General features: G+C 38.2%; 1 protein-coding gene and 2 long non-coding RNA genes across 3 annotated transcripts; all 3 read right to left on the bottom strand.

Annotated features, from left to right (window-relative positions):
• Positions 1-3,990: 3,990 nt before the first annotated feature.
• LOC136759449 (oocyte zinc finger protein XlCOF26-like) lies at positions 3,991-4,557 on the bottom strand. Its single transcript, XM_066714464.1, has one exon. The coding sequence runs from the start codon at positions 4,555-4,557 to the stop codon at positions 3,991-3,993; it is 567 nt and encodes a 188-aa protein (XP_066570561.1).
• A 66-nt stretch (positions 4,558-4,623) lies between these two features.
• LOC136755915 (uncharacterized) lies at positions 4,624-7,130 on the bottom strand. The gene is made up of 3 exons (XR_010818027.1): positions 7,040-7,130; positions 6,263-6,308; positions 4,624-5,156 (listed from the first exon to the last, which is right to left on the bottom strand). It is a non-coding gene; the product is annotated as an uncharacterized LOC136755915 (long non-coding RNA).
• A 71-nt stretch (positions 7,131-7,201) lies between these two features.
• Positions 7,202-17,329, bottom strand: LOC136755959 (uncharacterized). Its single transcript, XR_010818071.1, has 3 exons — positions 17,022-17,329; positions 10,991-11,150; positions 7,202-7,335 (listed from the first exon to the last, which is right to left on the bottom strand). It is a non-coding gene; the product is annotated as an uncharacterized LOC136755959 (long non-coding RNA).
• Positions 17,330-17,716: the final 387 nt, after the last annotated feature.

Here is a 17,716-nt window from a genome sequence, read left to right as displayed (position 1 = left end):
GTGAAATCCACGTACAGAAACAATGAAATGTTTTACTGCTTACAGTTAATATCCGAGTGCATTAAACACTGTGATTTCACTGGACCGGTGCAGTGACCGACTAGTTAAAATAAACTGGAGCATAATAGTCGGATCGTAGCAGCCGATATTCTTAATATTGTATGAATAACTGGCCGGTGTTCAGGCTGTGTTGTGTGAATGTGTGCAGGACAATCCAGAGACAGTCAGTGTGAAGGCGAACACGATTCAGTTAACGTGTCCATTTACAAGATAAATAAATGAATAAATAAATACAGCAGATCTGGGTTTCCTCTAAAACATAAGGACTGGTTTAATAAATGCGTCCATAAACGCCATGCCTGAGACGCGCACACTTTAGTTCAATTAAACCGGCTATATTGTAGCTAGATGATTCATCGTGAAACGTGTGTATTTTGTTTCAACTGTATTCTTATGAGGACGTGCTTGTCTGAATATAATGTTGTCTATACACGTTCAGCTCTTCCTAATATCTCTGAACGGAAACGTGTATTTATTACGCCGTTTACAATCATGTAAAGCAGAAAGAATAAAACAGACACAAAGTCCTCTCCTCGTCAGGCTGTGTCTCTGTTTTTAACACAAACACAAACCAAACCCACAGCCGCTGCTCCTCCATCAGAGGGACGGATCACAGCGGCCTGGTTACAGAAACAGCTCCGGGACTCCGGGACTCTGGCACGGCACGACACGGCACGACACGGCGCTTAAGCCAGTGGAACCGAGGCATAGGTGAGGCTCAAGATCACTACACTATTATTAACTGCAAATGCATTGTACAACTCATTTGTTAAAATTAACTTGCTCGTACAAATGTTGTGTAAGGCCCTAAGTGGGCCAGGTGTTTGATCAGTTGTTTCCAAAGTGGAAGTGTGAGTAGTGTTATTCATTGATATGTTAATTACATAAGTCATCACACAAGTTGTGCAAGTCCAAACAATGGCTATAGATAAATTATAAATTATTATAATAAAAGATTATCAAAATAAAATATCATAAACGAGAATGTTGAAACGTAAGGAATATTTTTGAGTAAAACTGAAATAAAGGATGTTGAGAGAAAATAAAACAATTGAAAGCAAAATTAATAGAAATGTTAACAAAAAATATTAAAAGCAAAACAAACTTGGAAGCAAATAATTTTAAAATGAGCTCGAAACTCTAATCGATTGAGTCAATTTTGCTAATGCCCATCTTCCTATACCCAATCAATGAGCATAAAAACATAATAACCATAAAGTTTACAAATGAGAGCAGGCCATTCAACCCATCGTGCTCGTTTGGTGTCCATTAATAACTAAGTGATCCAAGGATCCTATCCAGTCTGATTTTTAAATGTTCCCAAATGTTCAGCTTCAGCCACATCGCTGGGGAGTTTGTTCAGATTGTGACTACTCTCTGTGTGAAGAAGTGTCTCCTGTTTTCTGTCTTGAATGCCTTGAAGCCCAATTTCCATTTGTGTCCCCGGGTGCGTGTGTCCCTGCTGATCTGGAAAAGCTCATCTGGTTTGATGTGGTCGATGCCCCTCATGATTAAGAAGACTTGGATCAAGTCCCCACGTAGTCTCCTCTGTTCCAGGGTGAAAAGGTTCAGTTCCCTCAGTCTCTCAGTAGGACATTCCCTTCAGACCTGGAATAAGCCTGGTTGCTCTCCTCTGAACTGGCTCTAGAGGAGCGATATCTTTCTTGAAGTGTGGAGCCCAGAACTGCACACAGTATCCAGATGAGCTCTAACTAGTGCATTGTACAGTCTGAAGTCTGAACAAGGTCTTTCTCATGCATTACTTATTCCAGTTCTATTCCTCCCATAGTGTCATTATAGTGGACATTTTTGTTATCTGCATGTAATACCTTCCACATTGAATTTCATCTGCCAGGTGTCTGAAAATTATACAAGTCCCTTTGAATAACCTGTGCTGCAGAGATTGTATCTGCAGAGCCACCTATTTTAGTATCATCTGCAAATTTGACAAGTTTGCTAACTATCCCAGAGTCCAGATCATTAATATAGATTAAAAAAAGCACAGGGTGGGATGGTTTGGCACATCACCATTATGCATCAAATGCATTTGAACTGTGTAATACATAGAAAACGATTGTAAAGAGATAGATAGGTCTATAGCTTTCATGAAACATATTTTTTTGTTTAGAATTAAATTCCAAAGAGATGTATGATACATCATTTAAATGAGTCTAAATACTGGTAGATTTCAGTGTTCTTTGTTTTGCTATCCCTAACTATTTTGGAGTTATAATTAGCATTGTTATTCCACGTTAAATCAATATGATTTATTAATTAAAAAAATGCTGCAATCACGCAAAGTTGGTGCTCCTTCACGCACTTCTTAAAGTGGAAAAACTTTAGATCAAAGCACTTTATTTGGATTTGTTTTTTAAATCCAATTATATGATTAATGTGTATATATTGTTGTTATGGAAACTTCAGGTTCAATGGCTTGTATTTGACCCAGGGTTGTCAATCGTCTGTAAATTTACGGACAGTTCGTAAAAAAGTATCTTAATTCCATCTTGTCCGTAAATCCGTAAAAAAGTGCGACTGTCCGTAAACATGTCCCATTACTACTACTTCCTCCATCGCTAAATTTCTGACTGCCATCAAACTTTCCTCGTAGTTATGAACATTGTTTCCACAAAATTTTAATGAAGAGTGTAGATAGGTCAATGTTCCTCACAATCAAACGTGTTAACCAATCTGAGGACGAAGTAGGTGGATCCACCCAAAATGGGGGCATCAATTACAAAGTATTAATTATCGGAGAAACTAATTGTTTACATCTTGCACTTCCTGGTTTTAGAAATTCAATGCGCAAAGCAGCACATGGGGCTGGAATTACCCAATGGAGAGGATGTTACTGTGTGTCATGAGACATGGAGATCTGCTTTTACTAGCTGATAAGAGGAGTCGTGTTACAGACACTGAGCAGAGCCGGCCAGAGCCAGAGAGAGAGAGGCTTTTATAATTCAGCTATAATAGATGCCATCGCTATGTATGTGGTATCTATGGATTCAGAACAGCTTCAGCTATGCATGTGCACATGTAGTATGTACTTATAATGCAGTATATATTATATATTATAAATGGAAAATGTGCAATAAAGTAAAAAAAAAAAACTTTTTTTTTTTCCAGCAATGGAAAACAGAATCTGATCAAGATCAAGATCAAGATCAAAATTTGCCCTTTATTTTGGTACGATAGAGTACATGTAACACAACATACAAAAAAACAACTTACAAGCTAGAATTATGTAGAGAATAACATAGCAGATAGGAAAATGTAAATTTTGTTCATTCAGAAATGAAGGGTGAATAACTGGACAGCATTAAATATTAGGCTCCCTGGAGAACAGGTACAGCTTCTTGTAGTTCTTTACACTTTTAATTCTATGGAAAATCAACAGTTTTTTATGAGATACTTCTTCAACCACTCCACAGCTAGTGGTGCTGGGGGAAGGGAATAAGATGCAACCAGGATTTGAAGCCCATTGCTGAAGCTCAGCCTATTCGGCAGAGCTATAATCCCCCAACCTCACTGAAAATCTGAAGATTCATGTTCATATTCTGATTTGTATTCTTTGGGGAAAATTTACTTTAAAGCCTTTACAACACTGGCATATTAGGCCCACTGCACTCCATCATATTTGGTCTTTTCAGCATCTACAGAGATATTTAGCTTAGTTTGGCAACTAACTGTACTATATGACAAGTATTGCAATTCGTTTTTCAGGTGTCTAAGAATGTTTAAAACTATATACATTTAAATTTAAATTTTAGCTTAAAAGTTAGAACTATCATCCTTCTTAGCATGACCTGACCTTAAGCCTTAATTAACTGGACAGAAAATGATCCTAATTAAGACCAAAAAGTAAAACAAAATAAAAAATACAAATAAAAATACTGTAATACCAATACACTTGCACTCTAGGACTCTGCTCTATGACTCTTGCCCCAAGTGACTCCCTCCATGTTTGTTGAGGCTTGACTGTTTCCTGAAGCTCTTCCCACACTTGGCACAGCTGTAGGGCTTCTCCCCTGAGTGAATCATCTGGTGCCTGTAGAGTCTGGACTGTTTCCTGAATCTTTTCCCACACTGGGCACAGGTAAACAGCTTCTCAGTTGTGTGAATCCTCTGGTGTCTGTAAAGGTTTGACAGTGACCGGAATCTCTTCTCGCACTGGGCACAGGTGTACAGCTTCCAAGCGGTATGAATTTTCTGGTGATTGTAGAGGTTTGACTGTTTCTTGAATCTCTTCCCACACTGAACACAGATGAACAGTTTCTCGTTTGTGTGAATCCTCTGGTGACTGTAAAGGTTTGACTGTTTCTTGAATCTCTTTCCACACGGTATACAGGTATACAACTTCTCTCCTGCGTGAAACCTCTTGTGCTTACTGAGGTTCACCTGTTGGTAGCATGCCTTTCTTCTCTGGGCACACCTGTCTGTCTTCTCCCTCAAAAATGTTTGCTGGTGGATACTGTTTCTGGGGGGTGGCGTCACCATTTTTTCTTGTGTTTTCTCACTCACAGGGGGAAGGGCATGTGGACTAGAGGGTTTCTCTGTATATGGCTGTCTGTGACATAGCAGTTGCAGTCTTTCCAGTCTGACAAAACACCTCAGCATCTTACGCAATTCCTGTTGCCTTATATTTGTCATCGTCAATGTTCTGCCTTCTAAGTATTCTATGCATTTTGCTTTCTGTGTGGAATTAAACTCTTCTGAATTCTCTATACTGCCTGCAGACCACAACACACCCTCGTCTTTGGTGTGGACAACCTCCAGCACACTGGACTCTGGCTTAACATAGAAAGATTCTATACAGGGCCTATGGCGTTCACTGTCAGTACTCTCTTCATTCATACCAGCAGGCTGTAGGTCACCAAGCAGACTGAGACCATGGTGAGGCCCTGGCTGTGCCATGTGGACAGACTGTAACCCACACCCCACTCTGGTCTGAGATGACCTGTGCTGCACAGTGTTCTCCCCTTTAGGTGTGGGATCGAAATCCTGTTGCAGACTATAGTCCAACTCCTCCTTAAAGTGCTGCTGACCCATGGTAATCCTTTCTGCAGTGTCAGGGTCACCACTGACTTTCACAGATGCTGGGGGCATGATAAGAGAACAAAGCATTACATAGCAGCAATGAGTTTATGATTTGAACAACAATGAACCCAGTTTTTCCAATGGATATTTGGAATATATCAGAAAAAGTTTCCTTTAAACTAACTTCCTTAAAGCATACAGTTTTATACACACACAGTCCTATGTCTCTATTCAATGGTAGGGGACTACACCGGTATATTTTGGGTGCCAGCCCACCGACTAAGAGAAAGATATCTCCTTACAAGGCAAATAATCCATGGCACAAACAAGCATACGTCTAGTACATTTTGTCTTCACAGCTTTGCAGAGCCCCCCTCCTTGGAACAACATGTACTCTTAAAAGAGAAGGAAGCTGACTCATTTCAATATGTTTAGAACAGAGGCAGAGAGAGAGAGAAGTGGGGTTAAGGGTGGTGTTAGTTCTATTTTAGTTGTTTCTCATTTAATCTTTCTCAAATCCTCCTTGTTCTCTCCTCAGCGTTTGACACCGTTGATCACTCCATTCCTCCTCTCCTGCCTCTCTGGATCTGCTCTCAAATGGTTCTTCTACTACCTCAATGACCTGACCTACCAAGCAACATGGCGAGGTTCTCCGTCCACACCGCAAATTCTCCTCACCTACCATTGTCTCGACCACACTGCACTGAGCTACCTACAGACCCTCATCTCTCCGTACATCCCCTCCAGACCTCTCCTGTCCTCCTGAGCCAGAAGACTCACTCTGCATCCTCTCCACTCCCCTTCCTCCAGAGCAGCTACTTTTCATCCCTGGCCCCTAAGTGGTGGAACGACCTTCCCACCGAAGTCAAAACAGCAGAGTCCTTGACCTTCTTCCAGCGATTACTCAAGACATTTATTCAGACTGTACCTGTAATTTAGTAGTTTATTCCTGAGTGGTTCACCTGTCCCGTAATTTTGCACATATAAGTTTCATTATACTGCTTGCCCTAACATTGCTAGTACTCCTGTTGTTTATTTGTGCACCCCTTCCCTTTAGGAAAACAGCACGTAAAAGAACAAATAATGGTTATTGGATTACTATGTATTTAGACTAGATCAGTCAATTGGGTTAATACATTTATTTTACATGCTGAAACAAACTTACCCTGCACGTGTGCTGACAAGTCCTCATCTGCACTGCCCTCTGGAGTCTGTAGTCGGTACAGAAATCATTTCCCAGTTCCCAAACAAAAGGGGAGGTCAGGAAAACAAGAAAAAAATATGTAAATATAAAACACTTCCTAAAACAAGATGACATTGTTAAATTACTCACAGCTTTAAACAGGGGTCTTGTAAAACAGAACAAAATCCCAAAGACCCATTCAAAAGTCAAGATTGTTGAGCAATATTATTTACTTTTGGGGAATTGTGAATTGAATTTAAGATTGATAGTATTTAGTATTTTAAAAATATACATATATAGGGTTGATCCATATCCAATTGAATAATAATTAATTTCAGTTTAAATGTGTTACTCATAATAGTTATATTTATATTACACATCTTTAAAAAGCTTCTCTCTCGCTCTCATATATATATATATATACACCCACACACACACACACACATACATATATTAAATGCTGCTTAAACTTGTTTACAATAGGCTTGGATTGTAAGGGCCCTTCTTGCAGCTATTCATAAGATATGCGTGACTAACAAAAAACAAATGTTTAAAAATTGTTTTGAGCAGGTTAACTGCTGTGCCTGTTATCTATAAAATCTTATTAACTTAGGAAGTATTCATTTCACCGGTTTAGTATTGCCCTCTTCAATAGAACTCAGTTACTTTACGAATTGTGTTGTAGTCATGTTCTTGTGTGTAGTTTGTAACTCTGTTAGAGATGCTCCTGGCCTTGTTAACTGCTGCTTTCTCACAGACCTGTTGTTCAAGGTTGGAAGTCTGACAGTCTTCCAGATTATCAGCAAGATGAGATTTCAGTCCAGAAGCCCTGTTTGTATTGTTGACAGCAGTTGGACAGGATTCACTCTGACCAATAACCTCTTCTATAACAGGGGCAGATTTTAGCTCTGTAACCTCCTCTCTAAAGCTGGCAGGAAACTTTTCAGTGGCTTCTTCTTTAACTTCAACAGATGTCAGCTGTTTATGTTCCCACTGTCTGACAGACCATTCCATGTCAAACAAATTCCCTTCAAGGGGGACATTTTCCACAGTTCCTGTAACAAAAGAAAAATCATCACTAATAATATTTAGAACTTGGATAATTAATTAAGCTAAATGAGATAAGTCTTTCGTGTAGTTAGTGCATTGTTAAAATACTTTTCAATAGATAAATCAATTCATTTAGTACAGCGCCCTTCATGATGTATGCCTTTCAGGTGTGCCTACTGCAAAGTCATGAAGTCACTATTATGGTATTTTATGGGTTAGGTGAATGAGTAGACAGACTAGTTTTAATGACGTTTTTAGAGAATGTGGATAGTGGATGGCACTACAACCTCAGTAAACTGATCAGATTTATTTGGTAAAAGAACATATAAACAAATGCATGCAGAATGCATTATTTCACCCATACAAGCTACATGAAACCGAAATATCAGGACTTAATTCACTGCCTCATTCGTAGAGTAAAAATTTTCTTTGAAATTGTTGCATGTTGCATTTATATTTGTTTATGTACGTTTATAAGAATTATACTGAGGTAGCTGTCCCCACATTTATTTATAGCCTTGATAAATTGTAACAAAACCTTGATTTAACAGAAGAAATGCAAGTGTGCAATCTTTTGTTTTCTAAAATAACTGAAAATATGTAAAATTGTAATACAACACTGCACAAAGCAACATCATGTTTTACCATCAATGGCATGTTTTTAAAATAACAATTACAAAGTTTATTCAAATGCAGTAAATCAGTATCTTGTGCATTGTAGTGATTTTGTAAACTCTCAGGATACACTGATAAAGAAGTAAAAAGTTTATTAGAGAAAACATAAATACAGGTTAACCCAGAGCTCGCCTCACATGACGTGAAGAAAAGAACTAAGGATGTGAGTTGGAGAAACCTTTTTGTATCTTCAGATTGTAACCCATGGTCTGTCTTATCGTAAGTGATTACACCATTAACATAAAGTTGTACAAAATAAATTTACCACATGCATAATAATTAACACAGACCTAAGTTTGTTATGGTTGTCGAAGTGTTTGACGAGTTGATTGGTGCTGGTCAGCATTCTTCAGGTTACATTGTTCCCAACTAAATATTTGTGCCCCAAAACACACAACCTTTATAATGTTTAACTGTTTTAGTTGAATTAAGTAACCTACAGACAATGGTTGATTGAAATAACCTATAGACAAAAATGTATTAATAACTAATAATTAAAGTATCCCCCCCAAAAGGAGCAAATACAAACTAGCTTTATATACAAAACTGAATTAACAACATGAAACTATTACAGATAAAGAATAAAGACTTGGATGGCACTAAGATGATGCTTCCAATGTTTTATAATGTTCTGGCACTTCTTAGGAGATATTTGACCCCTCCTCCGGTAGTATTTCTCCAGCTTCCTCAGATTTTTTGGTTTTCACTGGTGAATTTCAAACCATACACGTTCTACAGGATTTAGTTCAGGAGAATTCTCAAATTGCAATAGAACGCCGATTCTGTGTTCACATAAAAATTTATTTGTAGACAGGGATGCATTGCTTTGTAATTTAATTATATTTCAATGGGTCAAAATGTCCTGGTACACGCTATAAATCCACCTTTCCAGTAATTCTAACAAGGGCACCAGCACCAGAAGATGTAAAACAATCAGATACAAAGAACAGATCCACCAGGGGATGGTGTCTTCTCAACATGCACTAATTCAGTTCTGCCCCCTGTAACAATTTTATTATTTTTAAAGATACAGACAATAAAAATACAAGATATATAGTCATAGCTTAACATTGTGCACACATTAAAATGATACTGTGTGTATTGTAAACCTCAAAATGTAATATTTAAATTATTTATACTGTATCAGTTTCAAATAATATCCTTATCCATAAAGTAAGACTGATCTTCATCCCCATTTCTGTACACTAAGAATGTATAGCATACTCATTGCAAAATTACATCTCACACTATTCTTTCACAATGCCAATACTGGAGGTTCAGTATCTTTCCAGCAACAAAACATATTTATATTGCCTATGAAGTTTTTGCAAGTAGTAATTTAGACTGTAGTTTGCCTATTTTTATCACTGATGCGTCACCTAAAATTGCAATCAAAGGTTGCAAGGGATATCTACGTTTAAGATGTTAGAAATATGCCAGAATATTGCTGACCAATAATGAGTTTACTACAGTTCCATAAAATATATAAAATATATCCTTCACTGGATTTACATCTCCAGCATTTATCATCTCAATCTCAATCAATATGTCTCAATCCATATTTAATTATAGTGTTACATTATTTAGATGTCTGCTCAACAGGAGCAACATTATCACCAGATTCATGTAGCCAACATTGATAGTATGTTTCAAGACAATGGATTTATTGTAACCTGATGATGCCACATCCTCCAACCATTATCACAGCATAGCGGTAATATTTGCTTTCTTCCTCTTCCTGTCAAGGTAGCGACTGTTCCAGTAACCTTAAAGTGTTTGATGTGTATGGAGTGGAAAGTGTTAGGTTCAGCTTTTTTTATAGCAATGTCTCAAATTAAGGAGAATGACCATTCCCCTGCATTTTGACAATACCGATGCTAATGGATTGCGTTTATGTGCAACCTTCTTTTATACGCCATGACCTTAAACAGGTGACCTTTACAAACTTATATAAAAGTTCCAGAAACTTCCTATTTCTAAACAGAAATGTAGTGCAGGATTGGTTTTTACATTTTATTAGATACTCACAGATGTGAATACAAGTATTTTTAATACACCAATATTTATTAAACATATAATGTTGCTCTGTTTAGTGTTGTCAGTTACAATTTTACATATTTTAATATATTTGTGAAAAGAATTACACAGTTGCATTTTTTCTGTTAAATCATCTTTCTGTAACAATTTTCTGATATCTATGAATATGGTACCTCTACAGCAGCCCCCCAAAACCAACCTTCAACCCCCCTTTTCTGAACCTTTACTATATTTTTACACTTTCTGACCATTTTCTGTTACAAATTGCACAAATACAACAACAATTAAAGTTAATAAATGTTCCCTAACAGAAATGTACAGGTATGATTTGGGACATATTTCGTTTTCATCGATGGTTCATTTTCTACTTGGGGTGCCCCCCATCCCATGCAACCTCCAGAAATTGGCCCTCCATCACCAGACACTGGGAACCCCTGCTCTACAGTATGCTGTTTATTTTCATAAACCTGAAAAGATGATGACGACTCATCTAAACTAATAGTAGTCCTCATTATTTGCAGATGTCATGCCGAGGTCGTGAGCCGCACGACTCAGCAATGAATCTGACTCGCACAAGCTCACTTAATAAAATGTCAGGCATGTCACATTGCTTCCAAACACACACACACACACACACACACACACACACATTCAAGTATATATTGTATAAATAGTTTGTTTCGCCAGCCCGCCAGTCCAGTCCGCCATGTGTCCGTCAAACCTCCGTCCACCACCCCGGCGGCAGCCAGCTGCATGCAACAGGCCCCCACCCCCGGGACACCATGGCCCCTGACTCAATGTTCACATAGTCTCAGGCATTGGAGTAGACATTCAGATGTCTAGTTTTCTAATCTGGAAATACACCGTTTATCAATTGTTTGGTACACTGTAATCAAAATGTATTTAGTACGCATGTGCAAGATGTGCTAGAACGCTTTTTATTCTTACCGGTTTCTCTCCGGTGCTGTAAAGACACCTGGACACCGACAGAGCGGCCCTGCGCGGAGTGCGCTGCCCTCCCGTCCCCATTCGTTCCCATTCCGCTCTCCTGTAACTGCAGTCGCTGCATCACATAGTGGTTTTCTTTCTGACCTCCAGCAGCTGGGACCTGGAAGTCAGCAAAAGTGGTCTCGGCCAGCATCATTATCTGGCCCACAGCCTCCCTGAGTAGGAGCTCCATCATGGAGGAAAGCTGGGTTTGGAAAGTCTGCATAGACATGTTACTACGGGCCCACACCCTGCGACAGACAGACAGACCGACCGACCGACTTCCGTGCAGAATACGGCTTTCGGCGCCAAGATGACAGTAGCGGCAGTCACTGACGCAGGGCCACAGGTGGAGGCGGGGCAGCTGGGAGAGGTGTTTTATTTGTATGTATTATTGTCCTGACAAATGTCATTGCCTTTCACAACATTTCTGAAAATAATGTCTTTCACTACAACCAGATGTTTTGGGTGCTAATCATACCATCATCAAATTAACCACCCCCTTTTTGTTCTTGGCTGAGAGATGGTTTGCTCCACGGATATAAAATCGTACAATGCTATACACTTTTTTATTATTATTTTGCATGTAGGCCTAATGTCTTCTAACGGTTATGCTCCATAAAACGCAAACTTTATTTATGAAAATGTACTATGTGTAAGTATTATTCTGTATTTTGTAATTGAAATGTAGCCTAACTATATTTTGTGACGTACATTTTACGCGCCATGTCTGTGACACTGAAAATAAGGGGATTTATTTATATATTATATATTTTAGGACTGTCAGCGTTAATGTTAAATAATGCGCTTAATTTAAAATAATATGTTCTAGGCAATTAATCGCGATTCTCTATTTTGAGCGTTCTGTGCACCTGTAGCTCATAGACGCGATCGTGATGAAGAAGAAAGGTGGTTAAATGAATGGCTGTTTCCGTTTTATAACACTTTCGGATGGTTCACTCGACAAAAACATAGTATGTAATCCCTGTTAAGGGTGAATTTCAATATCATAGAAACACATCAAGTTTGAGCTATCACCTAAAAGCATAATATTAAAAGTGCTAGTCGTCCGGAGTCAGTAATAGAATATGGAAGTGAGCAGCATTAGCCTATCTTCTGAAAATGTTACGACTAGTTGGTCTGAGCAACCGGCGTAGTCTGAGAAGAAATAGGTGACCTGCAGTCCTATGGGCTGAGTTCCTATATTGAGCCCATGTATAGGAAGACATGTTCTGAAAGAAGCTAGAGAGAAGGTCCCACGGTTCGTTCGGTCTCCAGACCTTCGAAGGTTTTTACAAACGTGATCACATCGATTTTGTTGTCTTGTTGTGTGCCACCGCACGCAATAAAGGGTTAATGCAGTGTAGGCGGTGCGGTGGGGAGGGGATACAAGGCGAAGGGGCGGAAGAACGAGTCTGTGTGAGTGTGTTCAGCCCCTGAGACCTGTGTGCTGCACTAAAAATAAATACAACCATTTGTTGTTGCACCCGCAATGATGAGTTGGGTCTCCTCCTTGGAAACCCCCGCATCGTTACAATACTACACCACACTTCAGATATCGCACTATGTAAATTAAAACATTTGATTTGTATACTGCCCATTAATTAAATAAAAGTTGTTGGATATAACTAAGATCATAACCGTAATAAAAAGCACATTAAATGGAACTGTCGTGTCAGCAGGCATTGGAGCAGATTACATTTAAACAATGTATTTTAAAAAATGATTACACTGATGTAAAGAAAAAAAAGTGTATTTAGAAAGAGCACTATCCCCCACCTAGCATGCTTGTGGACCACTGCGTTATTCTGCTTTTTTGTTTCTTTATCGGTGATCTGTGCTGTGCAATATAGCTTAATGGAAAGATTTGATTTGATTTGATTTTTTTTGCTAAATGCACAGAAGATGAATAAAAACATGATTACTGTTCGAGATTACTGTTTTATTTTGTTAAATGGATTATGTGTAAAAAAAATAAAAAAGTCGAATTTTCATTCAAATCTTTACACTAGTGACTAATGTGACATAATCGGTAAATTATGCAAATTAGCATCAACGAATCTTGGAACCTTCGTTCCGTAGTGTTGCGAACCCAGCAGGCAAAATACATTAGAAACAACGTTGTTTCAACGTCATATTTCAACGTTGAAAGTACATTGAGAATTGATTGGATTTGCAAATGGAATCGACGTGGAATTTTCAACAGTGAATCAACGTTTATGATTCAACGTTGGATCAACTTGGAATAATCTACGTTGATTCCAGGTTAGATAGGCAACGTTGAAATTTCATTGAAAATTGGTTGTATTTGCAAATGGAATCGACGTTGATTCACCGTTGAAAATTGAAATATGACGTTGAAACAACGTTGTTTCTAATGTATACAACATTGGAATGTACTTGCAAATTGGTTGGATTTGCAAATGGAATCAATGTCAATTGTCAACATTCCTTCAACATCAATTTAATCAGCAAATGCAAACAAACAGAAAGAGAGAGAGTGATGACAAATATAGTTAATCTGGGGGGAGAAGAAAAGAAAACAACTAAAATATACTTTCTTGGTGTTAACTATACAAAAACAGTTGAGGAAAAAACACTGTACAGCTTCAGGATGAACCTAGAATGAAAACTCCAAACATCGTTTTTGTGGCTGAAATTACTTTATTTTCATGTGTTAGAAGAAAGACAGAACCCTGCACATATTGCGTAGAAAATAACACAAAATGTGTCATAGGACTATTAACACATTATTTGTGTAGAATTTCTACACTGTATATTAAACCCGAAAAACAGATTTTAAAAATGCTATCAATCTTTTTAAAACTAGTTCCATGAAAGTTATGGTTAGAGAGCACTTTTATACACACCCACAGTATTTTCCAATATGTTTTATACATGTCTCCAGCTGAATTAAAGTTGAAGTGAAAAAAAAAAAAAACTATGCACCGACATTTTTCAAATTTCAAATATCATCAACGGTCACTGATCAAATATTTTAATTGTAGTTACTATTTTGATAATGCGTTTGATTAATGCACACATAATACAGTTTTGTTATCCTGTACTGAAATATGTTGCTAGTAAAACTAACCGTTAATTACTTATTTAACGAAACTCACTCATATTTTTCCTTTAGAGGAATGTGCTTAAATTCTAATTATATACCTTCATAATTTTCTACAGTATATAGCAGTTAAACATTTAATCAGCAAATAGCTTACACTATATATATATATATATATATATATATATATATATATATATATATATATATACACTCACCTAAAGGATTATTAGGAACACCATACTAATACTGTGTTTGACTCCCTTTCGCCTTCAGAACTGCCTTAATTCTACGTGGCATTGATTCAACAAGGTGCTGAAAGCATTCTTTAGAAATGTTGGCCCATATTGATAGGATAGCATCTTGCAGTTGATGGAGATTTGTGGGATGCACATCCAGGGCACGAAGCTCCCGTTCCACCACATCCCAAAGGTGCTCTATTGGGTTGAGATCTGGTGACTGTGGGGGCCAGTTTAGTACAGTGAACTCTTTGTCATGTTCAAGAAACCAATTTGAAATGGTTCGACCTTTGTGACATGGTGCATTATCCTGCTGGAAGTAGCCATCAGAGGATGGGTACATGGTGGTCATAAAGGGATGGACATGGTCAGAAACAATGCTCAGGTAGGCCGTGGCATTTAAACGATGCCCAATTGGCACTAAGGGGCCTAAAGTGTGCCAAGAAAACATCCCCCACACCATTACACCACCACCACCAGCCTGCACAGTGGTAACAAGGCATGATGGATCCATGTTCTCATTCTGTTTACGCCAAATTCTGACTCTACCATCTGAATGTCTCAACAGAAATCGAGACTCATCAGACCAGGCAACATTTTTCCAGTCTTCAACTGTCCAATTTTGGTGAGCTTGTGCAAATTGTAGCCTCTTTTTCCTATTTGTAGTGGAGATGAGTGGTACCTGGTGGGGTCTTCTGCTGTTGTAGCCCATCCGCCTCAAGGTTGTACGTGTTGTGGCTTCACAAATGCTTTGCTGCATACCTCGGTTGTAACAAGTGGTTATTTCAGTCAAAGTTGCTCTTCTATCAGCTTGAATCAGTCGGCCCATTCTCCTCTGACCTCTAGCATCAACAAGGCATTTTCGCCCACAGGACTGCCGCATACTGGATGTTTTTCCCTTTTCACACCATTCTTTGTAAATCCTAGAAATGGTTGTGCGTGAAAATCCCAGTAACTGAGCAGATTGTGAAATACTCAGACCGGCCCATCTGGCACCAACAACCATGCCACGCTCAAAATTGCTTAAATCACCTTTCTTTCCCATTCAGACATTCAGTTTGGAGTTCAGGAGATTGTCTTGACCAGGACCACACCCCTAAATGCATTGAAGCAACTGCCATGTGATTGGTTGGTTAGATAATTGCATTAATGAGAAATTGAACAGGTGTTCATAATAATCCTTTAGGTGAGTGTATATATATATACACTCAGAAATCCTTCCTCCACACAGCCGGCGCAGTGAAAATGGAGGCTCTTCCCAGACTGTTCAAGTTCAGAGTCTTTCCCGCTTTCATCTAATTGGCTGATTACTTGACCCTTTCCGACTCTGATTCGTCAGCTAAGCGGTTTGTCATAGAGTAGCATTATATATATATATATATATATATATATATATATACATACACACACACACATATACATGTATGTGTATTTATGTATGTATATTAACGGATATATATGTCTGCTGTATATAATGTGTGTGTGTGTGTGTGTGTGTGTGTGTGTGTGTGTGTGTGTGTGTGTGTGTGTGTGTGTTTTGTTTATTAAGGGGAATTTTGCGCATTGTTTTACCGTGTCACTCAAAATACACCCATGAAAAAAGTACAGACTGGGGAAATACATGTGTCTGAGAGAATATTGTGTTTGTTATATGGGGTCTGTTTGATTGTTTTGACTGTCACGACGTGTATTTAACCTGAAAGCAACGTATATTTCGACGTTGATGAATCGTTGCCAAAACCACGTTGAATAGTGGTTGTATTCTTTTTGATCCACGTCGCAACTAGATTTCAACCACGAAACAACGTGGAAATGACGTCGAGTGCTGCTGGGAACCTTCGAAGGTAAAAATGTATCCTTCGGGACAGCCCTAGAGAGAAATATGTTAAATAAGTGTAGGAAACGAAAGAAAATAAACGATAAAATATATTAGCCTTACATGTAATGATTGTAATAATTAACTAACCATAAATGTTGTGAGATCATACATAGACAAATAAGTACATTTGTTCCTTCAGTATTTGACCGTGTGGTTCTGAAACCAAGTTAAGATTATAACATGCAGTACAATCTGCAAATTATATAATGATGATGATGATAAGTAGGTAGGCATGCAGCCTAATATGAGCACGCATGTATACCTGTTATTGCATGTATACATGTATTTATGTTATTATTATTATTTTTTTATTATTATTATTATTTTTTATCCAGGGCGACTTACAACATAAGTGCAAACAAAGTGCAAAAATACAGAGAAGTACAAGGCATCAATCATTACAAATTCAACTTAGCTAAAACATAGCAATTCAAAATAATACATTTTACAAATTACAATTACAATTTACACAAGTACAGTAAGAGACTTCCTACACCCTGGACGGTGAAAGCCAAGTGCTGTCAAGATGTAGGGTTACAGACGAGGGCTACGGGAAAGGGAGCAAGGAGGAAAACAATCAAGAATAAGCTGAAGTGCTATCTAGCAGGGATAGAGGACTAATATTACAAGTATGTACATTGGAACAACGAATACAATGGAAATGCAATACGTAGTTATTATTATGATATCATTATTATGTATTTCTTAGCAGACATACAAAATATAAGAGCATTCAATGTATGGCAGTTAATGCCAATATTTGTTAAATGCAAAATGTTAATATATAAAACAGTATATTTTACTTACATTCAGCGGTTTCACGATGAAGATGACGTTTCCAAACTCCAGTTATATCTTTTCCTGGTTTCTTGTTTAAAACAATTCTACCTGTCACAGGCTGTCTGACGTGTGATTGGCACGCACCTGATTGGGTCATTTTTTCGCAGGAAGTCTCTCTGAGCTGTCACTGTGGGAACTTCCCACTTCATATTTCCGACTTCCGAGCACAAAGCGTTCCAGTGTTCGGAGCTCGAACAAAATAGGGCTAAACAAAGAAAATGGCTGAATTGAGAAGCTGGTGTACGAACAGTCAACAGAGAAGCACACAATGAGAGGCTGCGACCTTGTCTCATCCAAAAACAGATGAATACCCCTATCTGCTTAGACTGCAGTGCAAATAGAAGTGAATAACAATTATATCACCTACACCACATACAAATATCATACATACTCAATATTGTAGAATCCCATACCGATAGCTATTGTTCTATGTTGAACAGCTATGCTTGCTAACTAAGCAACGGTTAACCGCAAGCATAACAGGTTATGTTATTATACCATGTAGGAAATATGATTCAACGATTTATTGTAATAGCTTAAAATAGTCTTAAAACAATTGTTTACATTTACGGTGTACACAACCATGTGTGCCGCCATGTCTGCGTGACGTCATACAACCGCCTCTCTCTGAAGTCGGGGCTGTTCTTCCGCAGAGTTCACCC

The sequence above is a fragment of the Amia ocellicauda genome, chromosome 1 (genome assembly GCF_036373705.1).
Source record: "Amia ocellicauda isolate fAmiCal2 chromosome 1, fAmiCal2.hap1, whole genome shotgun sequence".
Taxonomy (NCBI): Eukaryota; Metazoa; Chordata; class Actinopteri; order Amiiformes; family Amiidae; genus Amia; species Amia ocellicauda.
Note: the sequence above shows the minus strand (reverse complement) of the source record. Positions and strands in the feature narration are given on the sequence as shown.

Coding starts and splice junctions, on each gene's coding strand:
- LOC136759449 (XM_066714464.1), bottom strand. CDS start 4,557: ATGGTGACGCCACCCCCCAGAAACAGTATCCACCAGCAAACATTTTTG.